Below are 16,847 nucleotides of genomic sequence, written 5' to 3'. Positions count from 1 at the left end.
ATCATGCATAGAAACCTTTCAATTAATAACTGTGGAAATGCTAATAGAACATCAATTTGAAAAGCCAGGCTAAGCTCCAGTTAGAATGTAGATCCAGTGAAGTTAGTCTCAATGCTCAAATTAGGGTGAATTAACTGATTAAAAAAAAGAATTGCTATAATTACAGTTTTTACTCTTCCAAAGATTTATAAACAATGAGTGTAGAATTCGCTCAACAGTGTTATGAGCGAGACGAGTTCGTCTTCAGTGAACTTTCCCTTACTCGATGTGCTGCAATTTGATGTGTTCTCTTACTAGATGTACATACATAAATCCTGGCTGATTTGATTGATATATGACCCCGTGCTTCAAGTCTACCTCCATACCGGCCGCTTGCGCATTTTCCTCGACGGTATAGCCAACGGCTGCAGAGTCTGTTCGGAGTCAACGCCCAGGCTCTCTGCTAAACATCTCTTTTGCTGATCGCTCCTCTGGCACACTTACTACATGTCCTTGCTTACACGATGGTCTTCTCAATATCTAGTTAGAGAAAGTTCACTGTGATATTTTTTCATGTTTGGAGGGATTTTCGAAATAATAAAATAAAATATAATCGTACATAAATATTATGCATGCTGGTGTACTCATGTATTTCAATCCAGAAAGTTATCATATCCCTTCTTTGCATATGATTTATGGATGTTGGATGCCATTTTTGCATTCAAATTCGAATGTGATTGTTGTTATATTTTTATCCTGTTACTTTAGAAATCAAACTTAAACAATCAAAAATAGAAATGAAGGATAAACTATCAACTCGTGCTCCATTTGAAAATGAATCTCACAAACAAAACAAATATCATTTTTTGCGTATTTTACAAATATTACAGAAAGATAAAGCAAGAAATAAATTAGCACTGAAAGGAAACGAGATAATTGAGATATTGGAGACACAATTTAACTTTATACATTCGACTTTTTAATTGCTCAACTGGGTTGCATTTTGTATTCTTTTTAGTGTTATTCATCGGCGTTACCTGACCAAGGTCAACATATAAATTGAGCTAACATCAACCTAGTACCTAATAAATAATCATGCTTAAATTATTCAAATGAATAAAATTCTACAATTGCTAACAGCAATAATCACAACGAATGAACAAATATATACTTTCTGTTTCTGGGCTGTGGTGAAGGTTTCTCGTGAATGGAATCTTGCCATCATTTCAAAAGAATCAAATGGAACAAGCTTGCGAACTTTTTCATGGTGGCTTGTTGTTCTTTGACTTATTGATTCTAATATTATTAAAGCAGTATAGCGATTCATTGTGTTTACTTTATATAAACAATCTTAAAATACCTATGTACAGTATGATTCGATAGACAAGCGCTTTCCCGATGTCATCGTGATATAAGTTCACAACACACTTACTCGTTTGCGTATTACGATTTGCTTTCACTTTGAACATGCATCTCGAGTATCCAGATAACTCACATTTTTGGCGTTTTCTTGATTTTCATTACTATGTTTGTATCGTCTAAAGAGTATCTTCATCCATAAACATCACTGCTTCTTCTTCGTCTGTTGTTTCATGCGATACTGATATGAAATAGAGAATGGAAACACGGGGAAACTTATATTGGCAGAGATGAAAGAGATATGACTATTATAATCATGCTATGTACAATTTGTTATAATAAATAGTGCAAAGGTTTTCGTACTGAAGCAGTGATATGATTGTAGCATCACAAAAGTGGATTTATTAACGACTATGAAAATAATTGCGCTCGGATGAAATTTTTGAGAAAAGCATTCTGTTTCTGTGCAAGTTAATGCAACTTATACATCACATAAATTTTGGTGACTAATAGTACAAACATAAAATTTGCAGATTATGATTTACTCGTGCAACATAAGAAGATTCGCTAAAGGTAATAAGAATAGATTCTATTCCACTAGAATTTGCCTTTCAGCGCTCACTCCAACATATCATATACACTATTCTCACACACATAAAACAATCAAACATTCCGTACGCGAACAAAAGAATACATTGTGGAGTTGTCTTGCAGTGGAATCTACTTCTAGAAAACCATATTGGAGATGATTCGGTACCCGTTGGGATCTCGTGTGTCGTCCACTACGTTACTGGTCAGCCACGGATGGTCGAGAATGTCTTCACTGGAGAATCGCAGTTCGGGGTCCGACTGCAGCATATTGATTATCAGATCACGCACACTGTCGCCAATGTTGTTCCAATAGGGCGCCGGGAAGTCAAAGAACCCGTTTAGGATTGCGTCGAACAGTTGCTCCTGTTGATTGTCCGGAGATACGAACGGTGGAAAACCACATAAAAGAATGTACAGAATAATGCCGGCTGCCCAGACGTCGATCTAAAAAAAACGAATGAATTGTTGGGGGTTCAAATCTAATTATAGGGAGGAATATGATCGAACCTTTACACCATAACCGGTTTCCATGAGAATTTCCGGAGCTACATAAGTTGGCGTCCCGCATACCGATAACAGTGGTTCGGTAACTTCACAAGCCAATCCGAAATCACCTAACTTCAGCAGTATAACGTTGCCGTCCTTGTCTAGTTCAACCTTAAATGCAGTAAAATAGAATGATCATGTTGTCTCTAGTTTATAGATGCTACTTAGTAATTGACCAGAACTGGTGAGATTACACAGAGGGTTATAATTGACGAATGTAGTTAACCTTTCACTGTCGATGTAAAAGCGCAACATTTTAGAGGTTTACGATTACCGTTACGATTCAAGCAATTTTGAATAAATATAACTAGCATGTAGGATAAAATTTCAATCTCCGCGGCAGAAAACAAATTAAAAAAAAATCGAAGGAAATGAGAATTTTGTCGGTTTCGACAAGCTGTAAAAGGAACCACGTGGTCTTATATTCACTGAAACTTGTAATTATCTGCCGTAATCTGGAAAATTGACGTATTCGTCATTTTCCAAAAACGAGTAGAACTTATCGAGTTTTTAACATAAAAATATATGCTGTAAATTAGCGCATACGTCACATTTTTAGATTACGGCAGTTACCACGTAAACCATTAATTTAAAAAAAATATTCCATAAAAAAAGCCGAGTAAAATTTAAAAAAGAAAACACTTCCGAAGAAAGGGTCAAACAATTAAACAACATACCAGTAGATTTTCCGGTTTGATATCCCGATGCACGATGCTGAGAGCGTGCATGTACGACATGGCAGACGCCAGGTGCTTGACCATGATTTTGGACTGGTTCTCCGAAAACCGCGTTACCCTGGTGATTGCATCGAACAGATCGCCACCGCGGACAAGCTCCAGCACCAAATACATGTTATTCATCGTTTCAATGTCCTGTATCAGTTGAATGATGTACGGGTGGTTCAGTTTCTTCATGACGCGAATTTCCGCCGCGAGGTAGTGTCCCTGGAGTCGTAATACGGGGTTATTGAAAGTTTTGGATCAAATGGGATACTGCGAGAACTTACCTTGCCGGAGCATTTAGATTTGTCTATAATTTTCAGTGCGTGCTCGACATTTGATGCTCTATCTTTTAGTTTTAATACTACTGCAAAATTACCATCGCCTGAAAACAATGATGTTGATGTTATGACTTATGACGTAACTCATGTAACGAATAATAGCTTAACTTAACGGTTAAGCTTAAATTAGAAGAATTAAAAAAAAAAAAGGACCAAATAAAACCGAGAAAGTTTCAGCATTCTCAAAAAAAAGTCCAGACGGTCAAAGATCATTGTAAGTTAAGATCCAAATTTCAAAAGATTTGCCTAAACGCAAAAAGCCTTAAAATTTAAACAGAAGTCTGGAAGTCAAAATTAAAGCTTGAAACTGAAACTGAATAACGAACAGTTATTCAGAGTATTTTTTTTATAGATTGAATACAAGTAGAAAATAGCGTATAACCATTTCTGTGAGTTTCCAGTCGCATTTTCATTTGTCTTAAAAATTACGCTGTAATTTCGGCTACAGTTTGAAGTTCCTGCAAAAACAATTTGGGGGTACCACAAACAATGTCTGAAGGGGTAACACTCAGAAAAAGGGTGGGCACTAGGGTGGGACAAACTTTTATTTTCACTTCCTGCATGGTTTGTGCACGCCTCTTGGGTCCTATAATGCTTGTGCGAAATTTCAGATCAATCGGTGAAACTATATTGTAGCGCCGGCAATTTTAATTTTCCATCGGATTTACTATGGGGAAATTTACCTTTACAAAGAAAAAATCCCCAAGGTGTCTATTTTGTATTTGGAAATATGAAGAATTCCCGCTCAGACCAGCCCCGAACTATTGACGAACTAATGTTACTGCTAGGTAGAAAATCCGAGTTTTTCGATCATAATCATGAAAGTGTAGTTCGTGGAAGAAAGACAGAGATAGTCATAAATTACCCGTAATGCTGGGTAGACACCTTTACGTGATGTGTTACGGGGTAAGATCTACCACGGTTACATTGCCAGCTAGAGGCAAATCCTGACCCAACGATTACCTTCCTCATTATCCAACTCCATGGTACTTATGAGGGTATCGCTAAGTCGGTGGCCTTTCGTTAAGTAAATACTACATCAACACTTCCTTCCTCTCCCTAGTTACGGTGAAAATGGGCGTGGCCAGGAGTAGTAATCCTCATGCTTTTGTTATTTTTGTTTAAGACTGGAATCAAGGACCACTCCCCTTCTTGATTTTTGATAGCATTCTAGATAAGGATCTCAAAGGTAAAACATGAGTATCACTAATGTCCTATCTACGAATTACACCGTCACAATGCTAATGCTAATGAAAGAGAGAAATAGTCATAAACGACACTATTTTCGTTTCAAATATTGACTTCGTAGACTTCTTTACGTGGTAAATTTGACATTTATTCAAAAGATCTAAAGTATTTTGACGGCAGGGTCGTAATGATTTTAGTAGAATTGTCTTGATCAACTTCACCCCAAACCAGATTACTCAAAAAATTGTAATAATTTAATTTATTTTAATAAATTATTGACCAACTATTAAATGATCGAACGCAAATTACTAAATGATCGATAACATCCTTGACTAAATATGTTGATTATTGCAACGTATATCAGAGCAGTACATGTTTTGAAAATATTTGTTACGATTTAAAATTGTTATAGCATGTTTTGTCTTAAAAGTGATCATCTTCTCCCCAGATGACGGTAACAAGTAAAGCACATAAGAGAGGTCAAAATTGCACTTTAGGGAGATATATTCAGTTATTTCTATCGTACCTATTTCAAGCTCTATCTAGAATAAGGGCGAATGTCGCAAGAGAGGATTCTCTTCGTCGACTTCCCCTCTTTTTAATAAAAGTAACAAGCAGCGGATTTCTTTGTGGTTTATCACCTCGGCACGATAGAAAACAATGCGAACTTGCATTCTGAGGTGGTAAACTGCAAAGAAATCATCTGCTTGTCACCTTTATTTAAAAGAGGGGAAGTCGATGAAGAGAATTCTCTCTTGCGACATTCGCCCTTTTACCAGATAGAGCTTGATTTATTATGTATGTCCGCCATTTTACTATCTCCTTCGTCTGTGAAAGCTAGGATAGGATGTGTCAACTCAATTGAGACTGCCTTGTTGTTTTTTAGTCGGTTGCTCTGACGAGGTGGTCGCCAGTGCAGCTAAAGTAATTTGGTACAAAATCTTTCAAATATCATGTTTCAAAACTTAATGTTTTTCTTTCCGTTCCATCCATTATTTATGTAAGAGAAGCGAAAGACTAACAGAGAGGAGTTTTCGCTAATTTAAATATGACTTTGAGATCGAAAATGACAGAAAGGTGAATCGTAATGCTTAAAATCAACAAGTTTTAAACCTTTGCAACCCTTGAGAATAAATAATATGGCGTTTGCAGTTCAATATAAATAAATTTTTTGCCAAAAAACTGGAACTCAAACATTTACGTATTTTGCTTAATATCAACTTTAAAAACTTGCAACACGGCCAAACTAACAACATGCCGCCCTACGCAAAACGCGCCATCACCAATCGAAGTAATTGATTGTCATTTTCAACCAATCAGCAACCGGTACGATTGTGACAGCAAATCGGTACGATTTTTACTGACTACTTGGCACATCCTATCCTATGTGTGAAAGCTGTTTCGGTTCCGAGCGCTTTCTTAAACAGATGGTAAGACTATTATAAAATAAAAACACTTGTAAGGACGTGGCCCGGTGTGTGGAGAAAATCTGGTCCGCCTAATTGTAGATTTAAGCGGAATCTACAATGATCGAGGATATGTTTATCTCTGCAACTCCATCAACGATAAGTGCAAGGGTTCTTGCTATGCTATGCTATATATTAAGTTATTTTTATCTATTCAGAATTTATATGGACGGTGGTCAATGAAGGTATTATATTGTCTAAAACCTCTCCACGTATAACGTGAACGGCCTCTTAGGGGAAGGCGATATGAAACTGTGACATACTTAAAATATTTAAAGAACGTGAAAAAGTGATAAAGAGGAACCCTTTAGCAAATCCATTTTTTTATAAAACTCATGATTATTGTGATATGTTGTGGCGATAAAATTTATTCAAAATATGAAACAAATAAAAGATTAATCAGAAGCTTTTTGCTTCGTCGGAAGATCGATAAAAAACGATTTTTTCTCTTCGGTAACAACAGGTTGAACCAATTTCATGAGAGAAGTTTTTTTTTCTTCTTCAATTCCTTGAGGAGCATTTTGCCAGCGTACATTTGTCTCAATAGAGGACCAATCCTTTACAACCAACTTAAATTGTTTTTCGGAAAACAACTTGCTGTATTTAAGGTCTCCACTGTTGATGTTGTTTGCGTATTCAAGTTTAGTAATGTTTCGTATAAAGGAACCAGTGCTGATTCCACAGAGCATGCTGCTAAATTGTTTGCTGAGTTTTTCAAAAATGTTTTCTCGAACTCTCGTCCTACTCACACCCCGAATGAGCACCGTGACTGGATAAGCGGTATAGCTCATTAAAACGTACTTATACCGCATCTAAATGTGTCGTTAGAAGATGTGAAGAAAGTGCTTTCATCTGTAGACGGTTCCAAAGGTCCTGGTCCAGACAGTTTGCCGCCATCTTTCATTAAATAATTTGCAACGTCCCTCGCTGCGCCGGTAACGATGATCTTCAATCGCTCGCTGGATTACTTCTATTCACAAATCCGGTAATATTCACAATTTAGAAAACTATCGTGGGATTTCTATTCTCAGCTGCCTCCCGAAAACATTCGAAAAGATGGTTTACGAAGTCGTTTACCAAGCCGTTCGCCCTATAATCTCCGAATATCAACACGGATTTGTCCGGAAACGATCGACAACGACTAACCTGATGGTTTTTGCCTACACAGTAATCAACTCCATAGATAGAAAACGACAAGTTGATGCCATATACGTGGACTTCAGTAAAGCTTTCGACAAGGTTCCACATTAATTTGCTATCGATAAGATGAGGCACATGGGAATTCCTGACTGGGCAACGACTTGGTTCCAGTTCTATTTGACAGACCGCTCTGCATAAGTTCACATCAACGGAGTTAATTCAGCGAATTTTGGCATTCCGTCAGGTGTCCCCCAAGGAAGACACATAAACCGTTAATTTTTATTTTGTTTGTTAATGACCTGTGCAATAGTCTTCGATCCTCTAAGCTTTTATTCGCTGACGATCTAAAGATATATCGTGAAATTGAGACTAGGTTGGATTGCTGCGTTCTCCAAAATGACATTGATACACTTCTACGATGGTGCTCATTAAATGGTATGGAAGTCAATGTTGCTAAATGCAGTTCCATAACATTCAGCCGTTTGCGAGAGCCATTGCTGACTGATTACTTTATTGGAAACAGCCGTTTACTACGAGTTTCATCGATTAAGGACTTGGGAGTCATTATTGACTCCAAAGTCAGATTTAACGACCACATCAACATGATCACAGCCAGATCGTTTGCCATGCTGGGATTTTTGAAAAGAAACACGAATGCATTCCAGGACATAAATGCGCTAATAGCGTTGTATTGTGCTCTCGTCTACAGTCTTCTAGAATATGCAGTCGTTGTATGGGCACCCTTTCATGCCATATTGACTAACAGAATAGAAGCAATTCAACGAAACTTCATCAGGTATGCTCTCCGGGTACTACCTTGGAACAATACGGCTAGATTGCACCCCCCTACGGTGTATGCTAATAAATCTGCAATCGCTAGCTGCCAGAAGAAAACTTCTTCAAAGACTTTTCGTGTTCGGAATTCTCGCTGGAGATGAAGACTGTGGCTTTCTCCTAGCTAAAGTATGGAGCATGTGCTGCCGCACGTTTAATGAAGTAAGTCACGTGTTTGATTTTAATATTAGTAAAGAGGCCTATAAGTCAAGAATACAAAACCTAGTAAGTATAGCTAAAAAACAACATCTGTACAACTTTACGTTGAAAATTGAAATAAATAAATTAAACGCCTTTTTCAAACACCACTTTTCGCATGGAGTTCACGTACGGGCGGGCCTTACAGTGGTTTACCGTGTACTACGAAACGATGAGCTTTGAAGAAGTCAGTTGCTGGCATATCAAGTACGTCAACATATTTTTTTTGCATTGGAAGTTTTCGAAACTGACGACGCGTTCATGGTGCATTTTGGATTCAACCGCCGCATGGAAAGAGTTAGTGGCCATGAACGTATGGCCCGATTCAAAGTATTCAAACAGTATGCGCTTTACCTGAATTTTATTACTGTTCATCAGTAGAATAATGTGTTGGAATAAATTCCAGTTCTTATTTAGCGAACTACAATTATTCAACCAAAAGACAATTGTCTTCAGGTCAGCGTACTTCATAATAACTTTGAAAAAGCAGCTGAAGATTTTGATGGCCGTGCGACCATTAACCCGTTTCGATCTGACCTAGAAATTAAAATTGGAATAACCCGTGAAGGCTAATTTTTCGTCCGATTGCCATGAAATTTTCAGGGAAGAAGCGTCATCATGTCTATTTTTGACCATGGTGCCAATCCGGCCGGATTTATTAGGGGGGGTCCTGGGTGAGGTGCAGTAAAAAACGGGTCCATGGGGTAGTGGACACTTTTCAAGTGGTGTAAAACCCAGTCTTGCGACATATCACACTTCATGGTTTTGAAAGACAATTTCAATAGATGAGTTTTTGAGAGGTTTTGGACACATTTGCCACATCCGGAAGTGTTCCCGGGAACCTGGTTCCCTCAAGGAAGTGGACAAATTTCGATTAGTACCGAAACCCATCTTGCGCCACATCAAACTTCATGATTTTGAAAGACAAACTCAATAGATGATTTTTTGAAAGGTTTTAGACACATTGGCCACGTCCAGAAGTGTTCTCAGCTGCCTGACTCCCTAAGGGAAGCGGTCAAATTTCAAATAGCACCGAAACCCATCTTGCGACATATCAAACTCCATGATTTTGAAAGACAAGCTCAATAGATGTGTTTTTGAAAGGTTTTGGATAAATTGGTCCAGGTCGGAAGGTTCCCGGAAACCTGGTTCCCTCAAGAAAGTGGACAAATCTTGCCTAGCACCAAAACCCATCTTGCGACATATCAAACTCCATGGTTTTGAAAGGCAAGCTCAATAGATGAGTTTTTCAGAGGTTTTGGACACATTGTCTACATCCGGAAGTGTACCCGGGAGCCTGATTCCCTCAGGGGACCGGACAAATTTCGGTTAGCACCGAAATCAATCTTGTGACATATCAAACTCCATGATTTTAAAAGACAAGTACAAAACATGATTTTTTTTTTGAGATTTTGGACACATTGGCCACGTGCGGAAGTGTTCCCGGGAGCCTGTTTCCCTCAGAGAAATGGAAAAATTTCGATTAGGACCGAAACCCATCTTGCGACATATCAAACTCCATGGTTTTGAAAGACAAGCTCAATAGATGAGTTTTTGAAAGGTTTTGGACACATTGGCCACGTCCGGAAGTGTTCCCGGGAACCTGGTTCCAAAGAAATAAGGATTGAGTGCTAGTAATGGACCCCTTAACGACTAAAATTCACTTTAGTCGCTTCGCTAGAGCGAGCCTCTTGATAAATTGTAGTTCTGCTGCACTGCCGCTACTCGCATATCAGCCCCATTTCGGTTTTCTTCACTTTCGAGTTAACTCCGTGAATAGTATTCAACTTTATCATACTTCCTCATAACATGATAAAAAATTAGACTTTGTAGACTTTGTTCGGGAGAAATGTGAAAAAATACCAAACCAACCTTGTCCCACATTGAATGTACCCGCATACCAGTCCCATTAAAAATTTACATAAGCTAATTAGCATTAGCATTGAGCAATTCGCACAAATTCGTAGGTGGTACAAGCCAAGACTAATCGGCAGACCAACAAAGTGGACCGGAGCTCGCGCGCGCTCGCTCCGGTCCACTTTGTTGGTCTGTTGATTTTATTCAGACTTTTTTTATTCAAATCTATCTTCTATCTATATACATAAAAATGAATTTCTGTCTGTCTGACCCTTATAGACTCAGAAACTACTGAACCGATCGACGTGAAAATTTACATGCAGAGGTTTTTAGGGTCGGGGAAGGTTCTTAAGATGGTTTGAGACCCCTTCCCCCTTTGGAAAGGGGGGCTCCCATACAAATGGAACACACATTTCTGCATAACTCGAGAACTAATCAGAGAATAAATCAATTTTAGGCGAAACAAAGTTCGTCGGGTCTGCTAGTCTTATATATAAAAATGAAATGGTCTGTGTTCGTATCCGCATAACTCGGAAACGGCTGGACGGATTTTCTTCATTCCTTCAGCAGATATGTTCGTTATCGTTTCCGACGGGTTTATATGATATTTCCTCTTGCAAAAATCACGAGTTAAGTTGAGTAAATCGTGAAAAACCAAAATTCAGATTCGTATGGAAATTTCATATGGGCAGTTCACAACGCGCATTTACGCCTACTATGCAGGACAACGTCCGCCGGGTCGACTAGTACTTAATATAATTTAGAATATTCGAATTATTTTGTGATTTCTCAGTGAAGTCTTGTGAAGTAAGTTTCTCTTAAATTGGGAGAAAATGATATGCATTGAGGAACACCGCGTTACCGCAAGTTATACAGCTTTTGGTCAAAAGCATAATAATTGAAAAAGGCTATTTCGTTTAGCTTCTGATGTCGCAATTAGATCATGAGTAGTGCGCATCATTAGCACAATGCACAACCAAGCATCATGAAGCGCACAACTCCTACATTGATGCAAATCGGCAATTCGATTCTGTGAGCCATGAATCCGGTGGAATTTAACTCGGGCTCTTGCATTAGATTTGGGAATTTAACTTTTCCCAATACTACTGATAATGATTACTATGTCAGCAAAGGAAGAAAAAAGAGAGCTCTTGGATTACTCCGTTACTTTAAAGTGATAATATTTATACGTGTGTTTATGCTTTCATTACTGCAATGAAGATTGATCTATTATGCAATATATAAGGAATCAAATTGACTCTGTAAACACCGTCATACAACTTCTTACAATTAAAAAATAGAGCTTCGACGTTGAACTGACGTTAAATACCTCAACTGAATAAGATTGATTAGATCGCTGCTAGTAGTTGCAAAACACGTGGACAAGTTTTTCTTAATGGGGCAGCATAATAAAAGTAAACGTAAATTTGTGAATATTCCAAGTTCTCTTAATTGAAAGATTGAAACTTTTGTAATGATTCGGCCTTTTGAGATTCGGCCTTTTGTATCATTCGGCCTTTCGTGGTTCGGCCTTCTGGGTTTTCGGCCTTTTGTGGTATGCTAGAACATTTTCGGCCTTTTGTGATTCGGCCTTTTGTATTGATCCCGAGAGCAGCATCACTTTCATCCGTTACCACAGACATTGATTTGGGACTAATCACTATCTCTTAGATGGAAGCAATGCACCCTCCAATAGTCGAGATCTGTCCTGGGCCACGTCCTTGCGAATGCTGAGGAAGAGGAAGGATGGTTAGTTGGACAGCTACTTCAGAAAGATGCAGAGAACTCTACGACCTCTCATAGGTGCCACGTGAGGTTGTTTTGGAATTGTGTGGAAGGTTATAACAGTAGGAATCGTTTTGATAGAACGAGAAACACAGAAAGAACTAAGATAGAAATACAAAGTAGGAAAAGGACGAGCCTGGAATTGAATCCACGACCTCTTGCTTATGAGGCAGAAGTGGTAGCCACTAGACCACCGTCCCATTAAAAATTTACATAAGCTAATTGCTCAAAATTCAATTATTTTTTCATTGATCTAAATCGTTTTACATTAACTCATCGAATGCGGAATGACTCTGCAAAATTTGAAACAAATCGCAGAATGTTTGAATTTATTAGATTTTTTTAAAGTTTTACATGGAAAATGCGTTTTGAAACTTCATCGGCTATTATCTCAGTATGCGAAAAACCAATATGGGACTGATATGAAAGTACCGGCAGTGCACCAGATGACAAGCAACAGGTATCAGCAACGTGTTTCGTACATAAAACTAGTCAAAAACTCATTTTTACTACTGACGCAAATATTTTGAAATTATGTAGCTAGCCACTGTAGCTGGCCACACCGGGTCTATAATACGCAACGTTGAGTTGGTGTATATACGTATTATTGTCCCTCATTTGATTTACATTCCCACATGTTTCTTGTCCCTATTATGGACCTCTCCTTGTGAGCTGGTAATGGACCCTTTAGTATATTTACATTTACAAATTAGTTAATATAACTAAATTCCTTCTTCCCAGTTCATAACAATTGTATGGAAGTGCTGTCCTGGTACAATATATTTAATAATATATAAACAAACAAAAACTATTTCTCAGTTCACGGTGTGACAAATATGCGTACATTTTTCGCCTGGCCAATGAATTTTGTGGCATAAGTGTCACATTCGGGTTTTAATCTTTAAAAAAGTGGAAAAATAGTTGAATATGAATATTCGTCTATAGTTTATTACGTTAAAGTCAATAAAAAAGCGATAATAGCATAAATGCATTTTGAAACTTCAAATGCGTTTTTTTGTCATTTTTCTCGTTTGTAACATGTGACATTTATGCGTCCGACGGAGTAGATAATAACTGCAAAATTAATTATCTTTCAGATATGAAAGAATACTTTTAAATAGTTCACTATCTGTTATTTTTAAATTTCTACTTTTGAGATTTTTCTAAACCCGATCGGGATTCGAACAGGCACATGTCTTATCACCGCTAAGGTGGATGAATTTGCATACTTTCCCTAGTAACAATTTGGTTTTATGCTGGTTTTATAACACCCTTGAAGAGTAAATTATGGTCTTCAAGAGCGTTATAAAACTTAAAATGTTACTTGAGTTTGTACCATATTCGGGAATAATAGATTAAAACGTATTATACTTTATTCCTAATTCAAGACAATCAGTTACACCTGCCATTTCCTGCACAAAACTTACCGATTATCGACCCGAGGGTGTACTTGCTCTGCAGCTCCAGTGGTAACGAGTCCGGCGAAATGACGCCATTCAGCACCGTTTCGTCTACGCACACGAACGTGTCGTTGTGGCTCTTGATAGGCATCTTGGGCTTCGGGCCCGTCCGTGTTGTGTTGCTCCGCAGGGTTTTCTTATTGGATTGGATTGTCTTTCGCTCCTCTGGTTCCAGCTCGAAGTCATCGGTCCCAACCCTTTCGTTTCCGTACGCAAAAAAGACATCCTCTTCGCCGAAGAAATCCGCAAGCTTCAGCACCGGCGCCCCCGTCAGGGTAAACACCTTCCGCACACAGCCAGTGTCCAGTTTGACGCATTGCGTGATTGCCTGTAGCACGTGGTCGTACGTTGGACTGTTACGTTTGTTCAACAGCAACCGAAGGATCTACAATGTGTTTCATGACATATAAATGTGTACGAGATAGGCGCGACCAACATTCGCTAATTGTGTAATGATTATTAGCATATAATGGGATTGTTGGTGATTGCAAATAGACGATATACCTTACGAGGCTTCACGCCGTTCCTAATTAGAGTTACGAGCCTAGGATGTACAACGGAGCTGAATTCTTTGAGAGGTGTCGTACCGTTGGAGCCATTTTTGATAGGCGATAATGGACGTATTAGTCTGAAAAATATAACTGGTTCAATTTTATGACATAAAGCTTAAGAACACATTTGACAATACCTACCTAGACAGTCTGTTTGTATTCTTTACTGCAGAATTACTATTAGTGTTAGTGTTGTAATCTATCTTTTTGAAACCTTCATTATTACAGGAACATACATAGCTTTTACCATCCTCGAGGTCTTCGAGTTTTTCCACTTTCTTTCCTTCGAGGGTGTAAATTGTCCGGATGGCGCCAGTGAGCATGACACTATCTTCTAACAGTCTCGTTAGGTCCTCTGTTAGACTATCAAATGACCTACCAAGTCACAGATAAATGTAAAACAAATTAACCCTCCAATCGATTGGCCTAAATCCACTAATGCTTGTGCTTCTTGACCTCACCTATATCTCTCCCCCGATACTGGTATGATGCTACCGGAATAGAACTTATCGCCGTTCCGATAGAATCGTATTCGCTTGGCCTTTTTCGCCGGCGTCCGACTGCTTGATATCCGCTTTTTTAGTGTGTTGGATTTATTATTGGTACCACTGATTTCCAGATCAATCAACTCCTTCTCCAGTTCGGAATTTGAACTCGTCCGGCTGTTGCTCCGACTTAGGGTCGAAGTTGTGTGATTGCTTACCTCCATCGTCGTCGGTTGGCTCCGTGTTGTCCGTGTTTATGATGTTAGTTCCGCGTTGTGCTGCTGCACTGATGTTTCTTGTCTGGATGACTGTTGGTGATTTATTGGCTCCTGCGGTTGACTCCGTCGTTATCAAACCACGGAAGACCGTGGAGCCACGGTTCTATCAGCTGAAAGTATATCGAAATGGTGGTTTTACAATTTAATGATTTATAATAATTATAGGTAAACAATAAATCTGATGTGATTCAAAGAACCATGGTAACAACAATCCTATATTCGTCGTCAAACTAACTGAGATAGAATTGTTCTAATACAGACATTTGTTTCACAAAATTGTAGCAATACCAAAGACAGAATCTATCACTCTTCTCTAGTGGTTTGCTTAGCAATAGGCTGTTCGCATTTGTTACTTTCCGCCCAGAGGCATAAACAAATCAAGTACCCAATATAGCGCTTTGTGTAACTAAGAACCGATCTGACGAAAGCGAACGATGTTTACAACTTCCTAGCGATTTAATCATTCCTACGCGAACAGACGGTAGGCATGCGAGGATTGTCAAAGCACTCCTCCTTTTGGAAGCAAATATTGTGTTCAATGATAAAGCAAACATCACTGCTGATGTTCCTCTCGATGCGTTGCTTTCTGCCTGTCGCAGGTTGAGAGTGTGAGGCTCTTGAGGCGTTATGAGCATATGTACACGGAATTAGGGTTTATCAGCTTTAGGAAAACTTTTCAGAACGTGACAACCATATCTTGATCACAGGTAAAACAATAAGAATAATATTATCGCTTATCTAAGAGCACATTTATTTATCGTTAAAAGTACGCAGATAAGCATAATTACATCAATTCCGTGACTAAATACATATTAGACAATAGCCGGAATGCGTTTGCAGCAGCTCCGTTTGACTTTGTAGCAGTATTAAAAGAGAAAAAAAAACTTTACAACCCTTTCACTAAAAAAGTCTAACGCTATATTTTCATACTTTGTTGTGTTAAGTCGCGCATAACTGCGCTGGCGTGACTTTGGTCATGCTACTTAGGAACCTAACGGGAAGTATAGTAGAGATTGAACCGGATAGTATCCACGTGCTGTGTGTGTTTTTAAGAGGGTCTTATTTGGAAGCAAAAAGTAAAAGTTATATACATTATAGGCCCATTTGAATCCAACGATAATATGTTCAGTGACTGACAGTGTATCACCCTGCCGGCTGGCGGTGTATGTCGTAGGCACACCGAGGCAAAAACTTGTTAAAATGGTATGCAAGATATGGATGAGCAATGAAGGTTGTTAGTGGCTGAGCGGGGACGAAAATGATGATGAGCCATAATGATCCATTTTATGTGCGGCACTGCGAATGCGTCTACTCTAATTTTGCATGGGTGTCGATTACCACATCTGCAATTGCGATCGATAAATAAATACGGTTCACGATTTATGGGAGTTTTATGTCCACTGCAAAGTGATGATTATGCAGAGTATGCGTCGAAGGAATATGTAACCCGTAATGTTTATTGATTCAAAACTTTTTTCCGAACTTATCTAGTCAAAAGAATTATGTCATGGCCTCAATAGTTTAAGGTAGATAATCTTTTGAAATATGAAATTTTTATTCTGTCTAGAATACAACATTGTTTAATTTGAGCATGAGCATCACCGTGCATTTCGTAGTTGCTACTCCGTGATTGACCAGAACAATCCCAATTTTACCCATGATCGCGTATTTGTAACATTTGCATTTTGATTGATTTTCTAAACCGTTTGTCAATCCTCCCCACAAACTCAATCATTTTCAGCTCACCACAGATAAGCAAGATAGTGAAGCCTATTCCACTGTTATGGGATTAGATGCAGTAAACTGAGCTTTCCAAGCGATTCACCTATTTTTCCGAGAAAAATGCTCTGGGAATTGTTGAGAAAATTTGGGATTTTTTTTAGCTAAACTCATGTAAATTCTCTCAGAATAATTTAAAGAAAATCTACTGAGAATAAATGCTGAAATTTATCCATAAATTCATATGTAAATCGGTTTGGGAAATCCTGCAGACATACTTTGGAGAATTCCTTCGAAAAACTTTTCAGGCATTCTTTCGTACATTTAAAGTGAATTTCTGCGAAGTTTTTA

General features: G+C 38.4%; 1 protein-coding gene across 15 annotated transcripts in view; it reads right to left on the bottom strand.

The window, feature by feature from the left end:
* Positions 1–595: 595 nt before the first annotated feature.
* LOC134213161 (serine/threonine-protein kinase GL21140) overlaps positions 596–16,847 on the bottom strand; it is an 89,361-nt gene continuing 73,109 nt past the window's right edge. For all 15 annotated transcript variants that reach the window (XM_062691827.1, XM_062691830.1, XM_062691828.1 and 12 more), the window contains 8 exons: positions 14,476–14,887; positions 14,156–14,389; positions 13,968–14,091; positions 13,431–13,848; positions 3,482–3,579; positions 3,153–3,419; positions 2,437–2,586; positions 596–2,373 (listed from right to left, as the gene is read on the bottom strand). In XM_062691827.1, the coding sequence (XP_062547811.1) occupies positions 2,065–2,373; positions 2,437–2,586; positions 3,153–3,419; positions 3,482–3,579; positions 13,431–13,848; positions 13,968–14,091; positions 14,156–14,389; positions 14,476–14,723 (1,848 nt within the window). In that variant the 5' untranslated portion in view covers positions 14,724–14,887 and the 3' untranslated portion in view covers positions 596–2,064. The remainder of the gene's footprint in view (positions 2,374–2,436; positions 2,587–3,152; positions 3,420–3,481; positions 3,580–13,430; positions 13,849–13,967; positions 14,092–14,155; positions 14,390–14,475; positions 14,888–16,847) is intronic.

The sequence above is a fragment of the Armigeres subalbatus genome, chromosome 2 (genome assembly GCF_024139115.2).
Source record: "Armigeres subalbatus isolate Guangzhou_Male chromosome 2, GZ_Asu_2, whole genome shotgun sequence".
In the NCBI taxonomy this organism is placed as follows: Eukaryota; Metazoa; Arthropoda; class Insecta; order Diptera; family Culicidae; genus Armigeres; species Armigeres subalbatus.
Note: the sequence above shows the minus strand (reverse complement) of the source record. Positions and strands in the feature narration are given on the sequence as shown.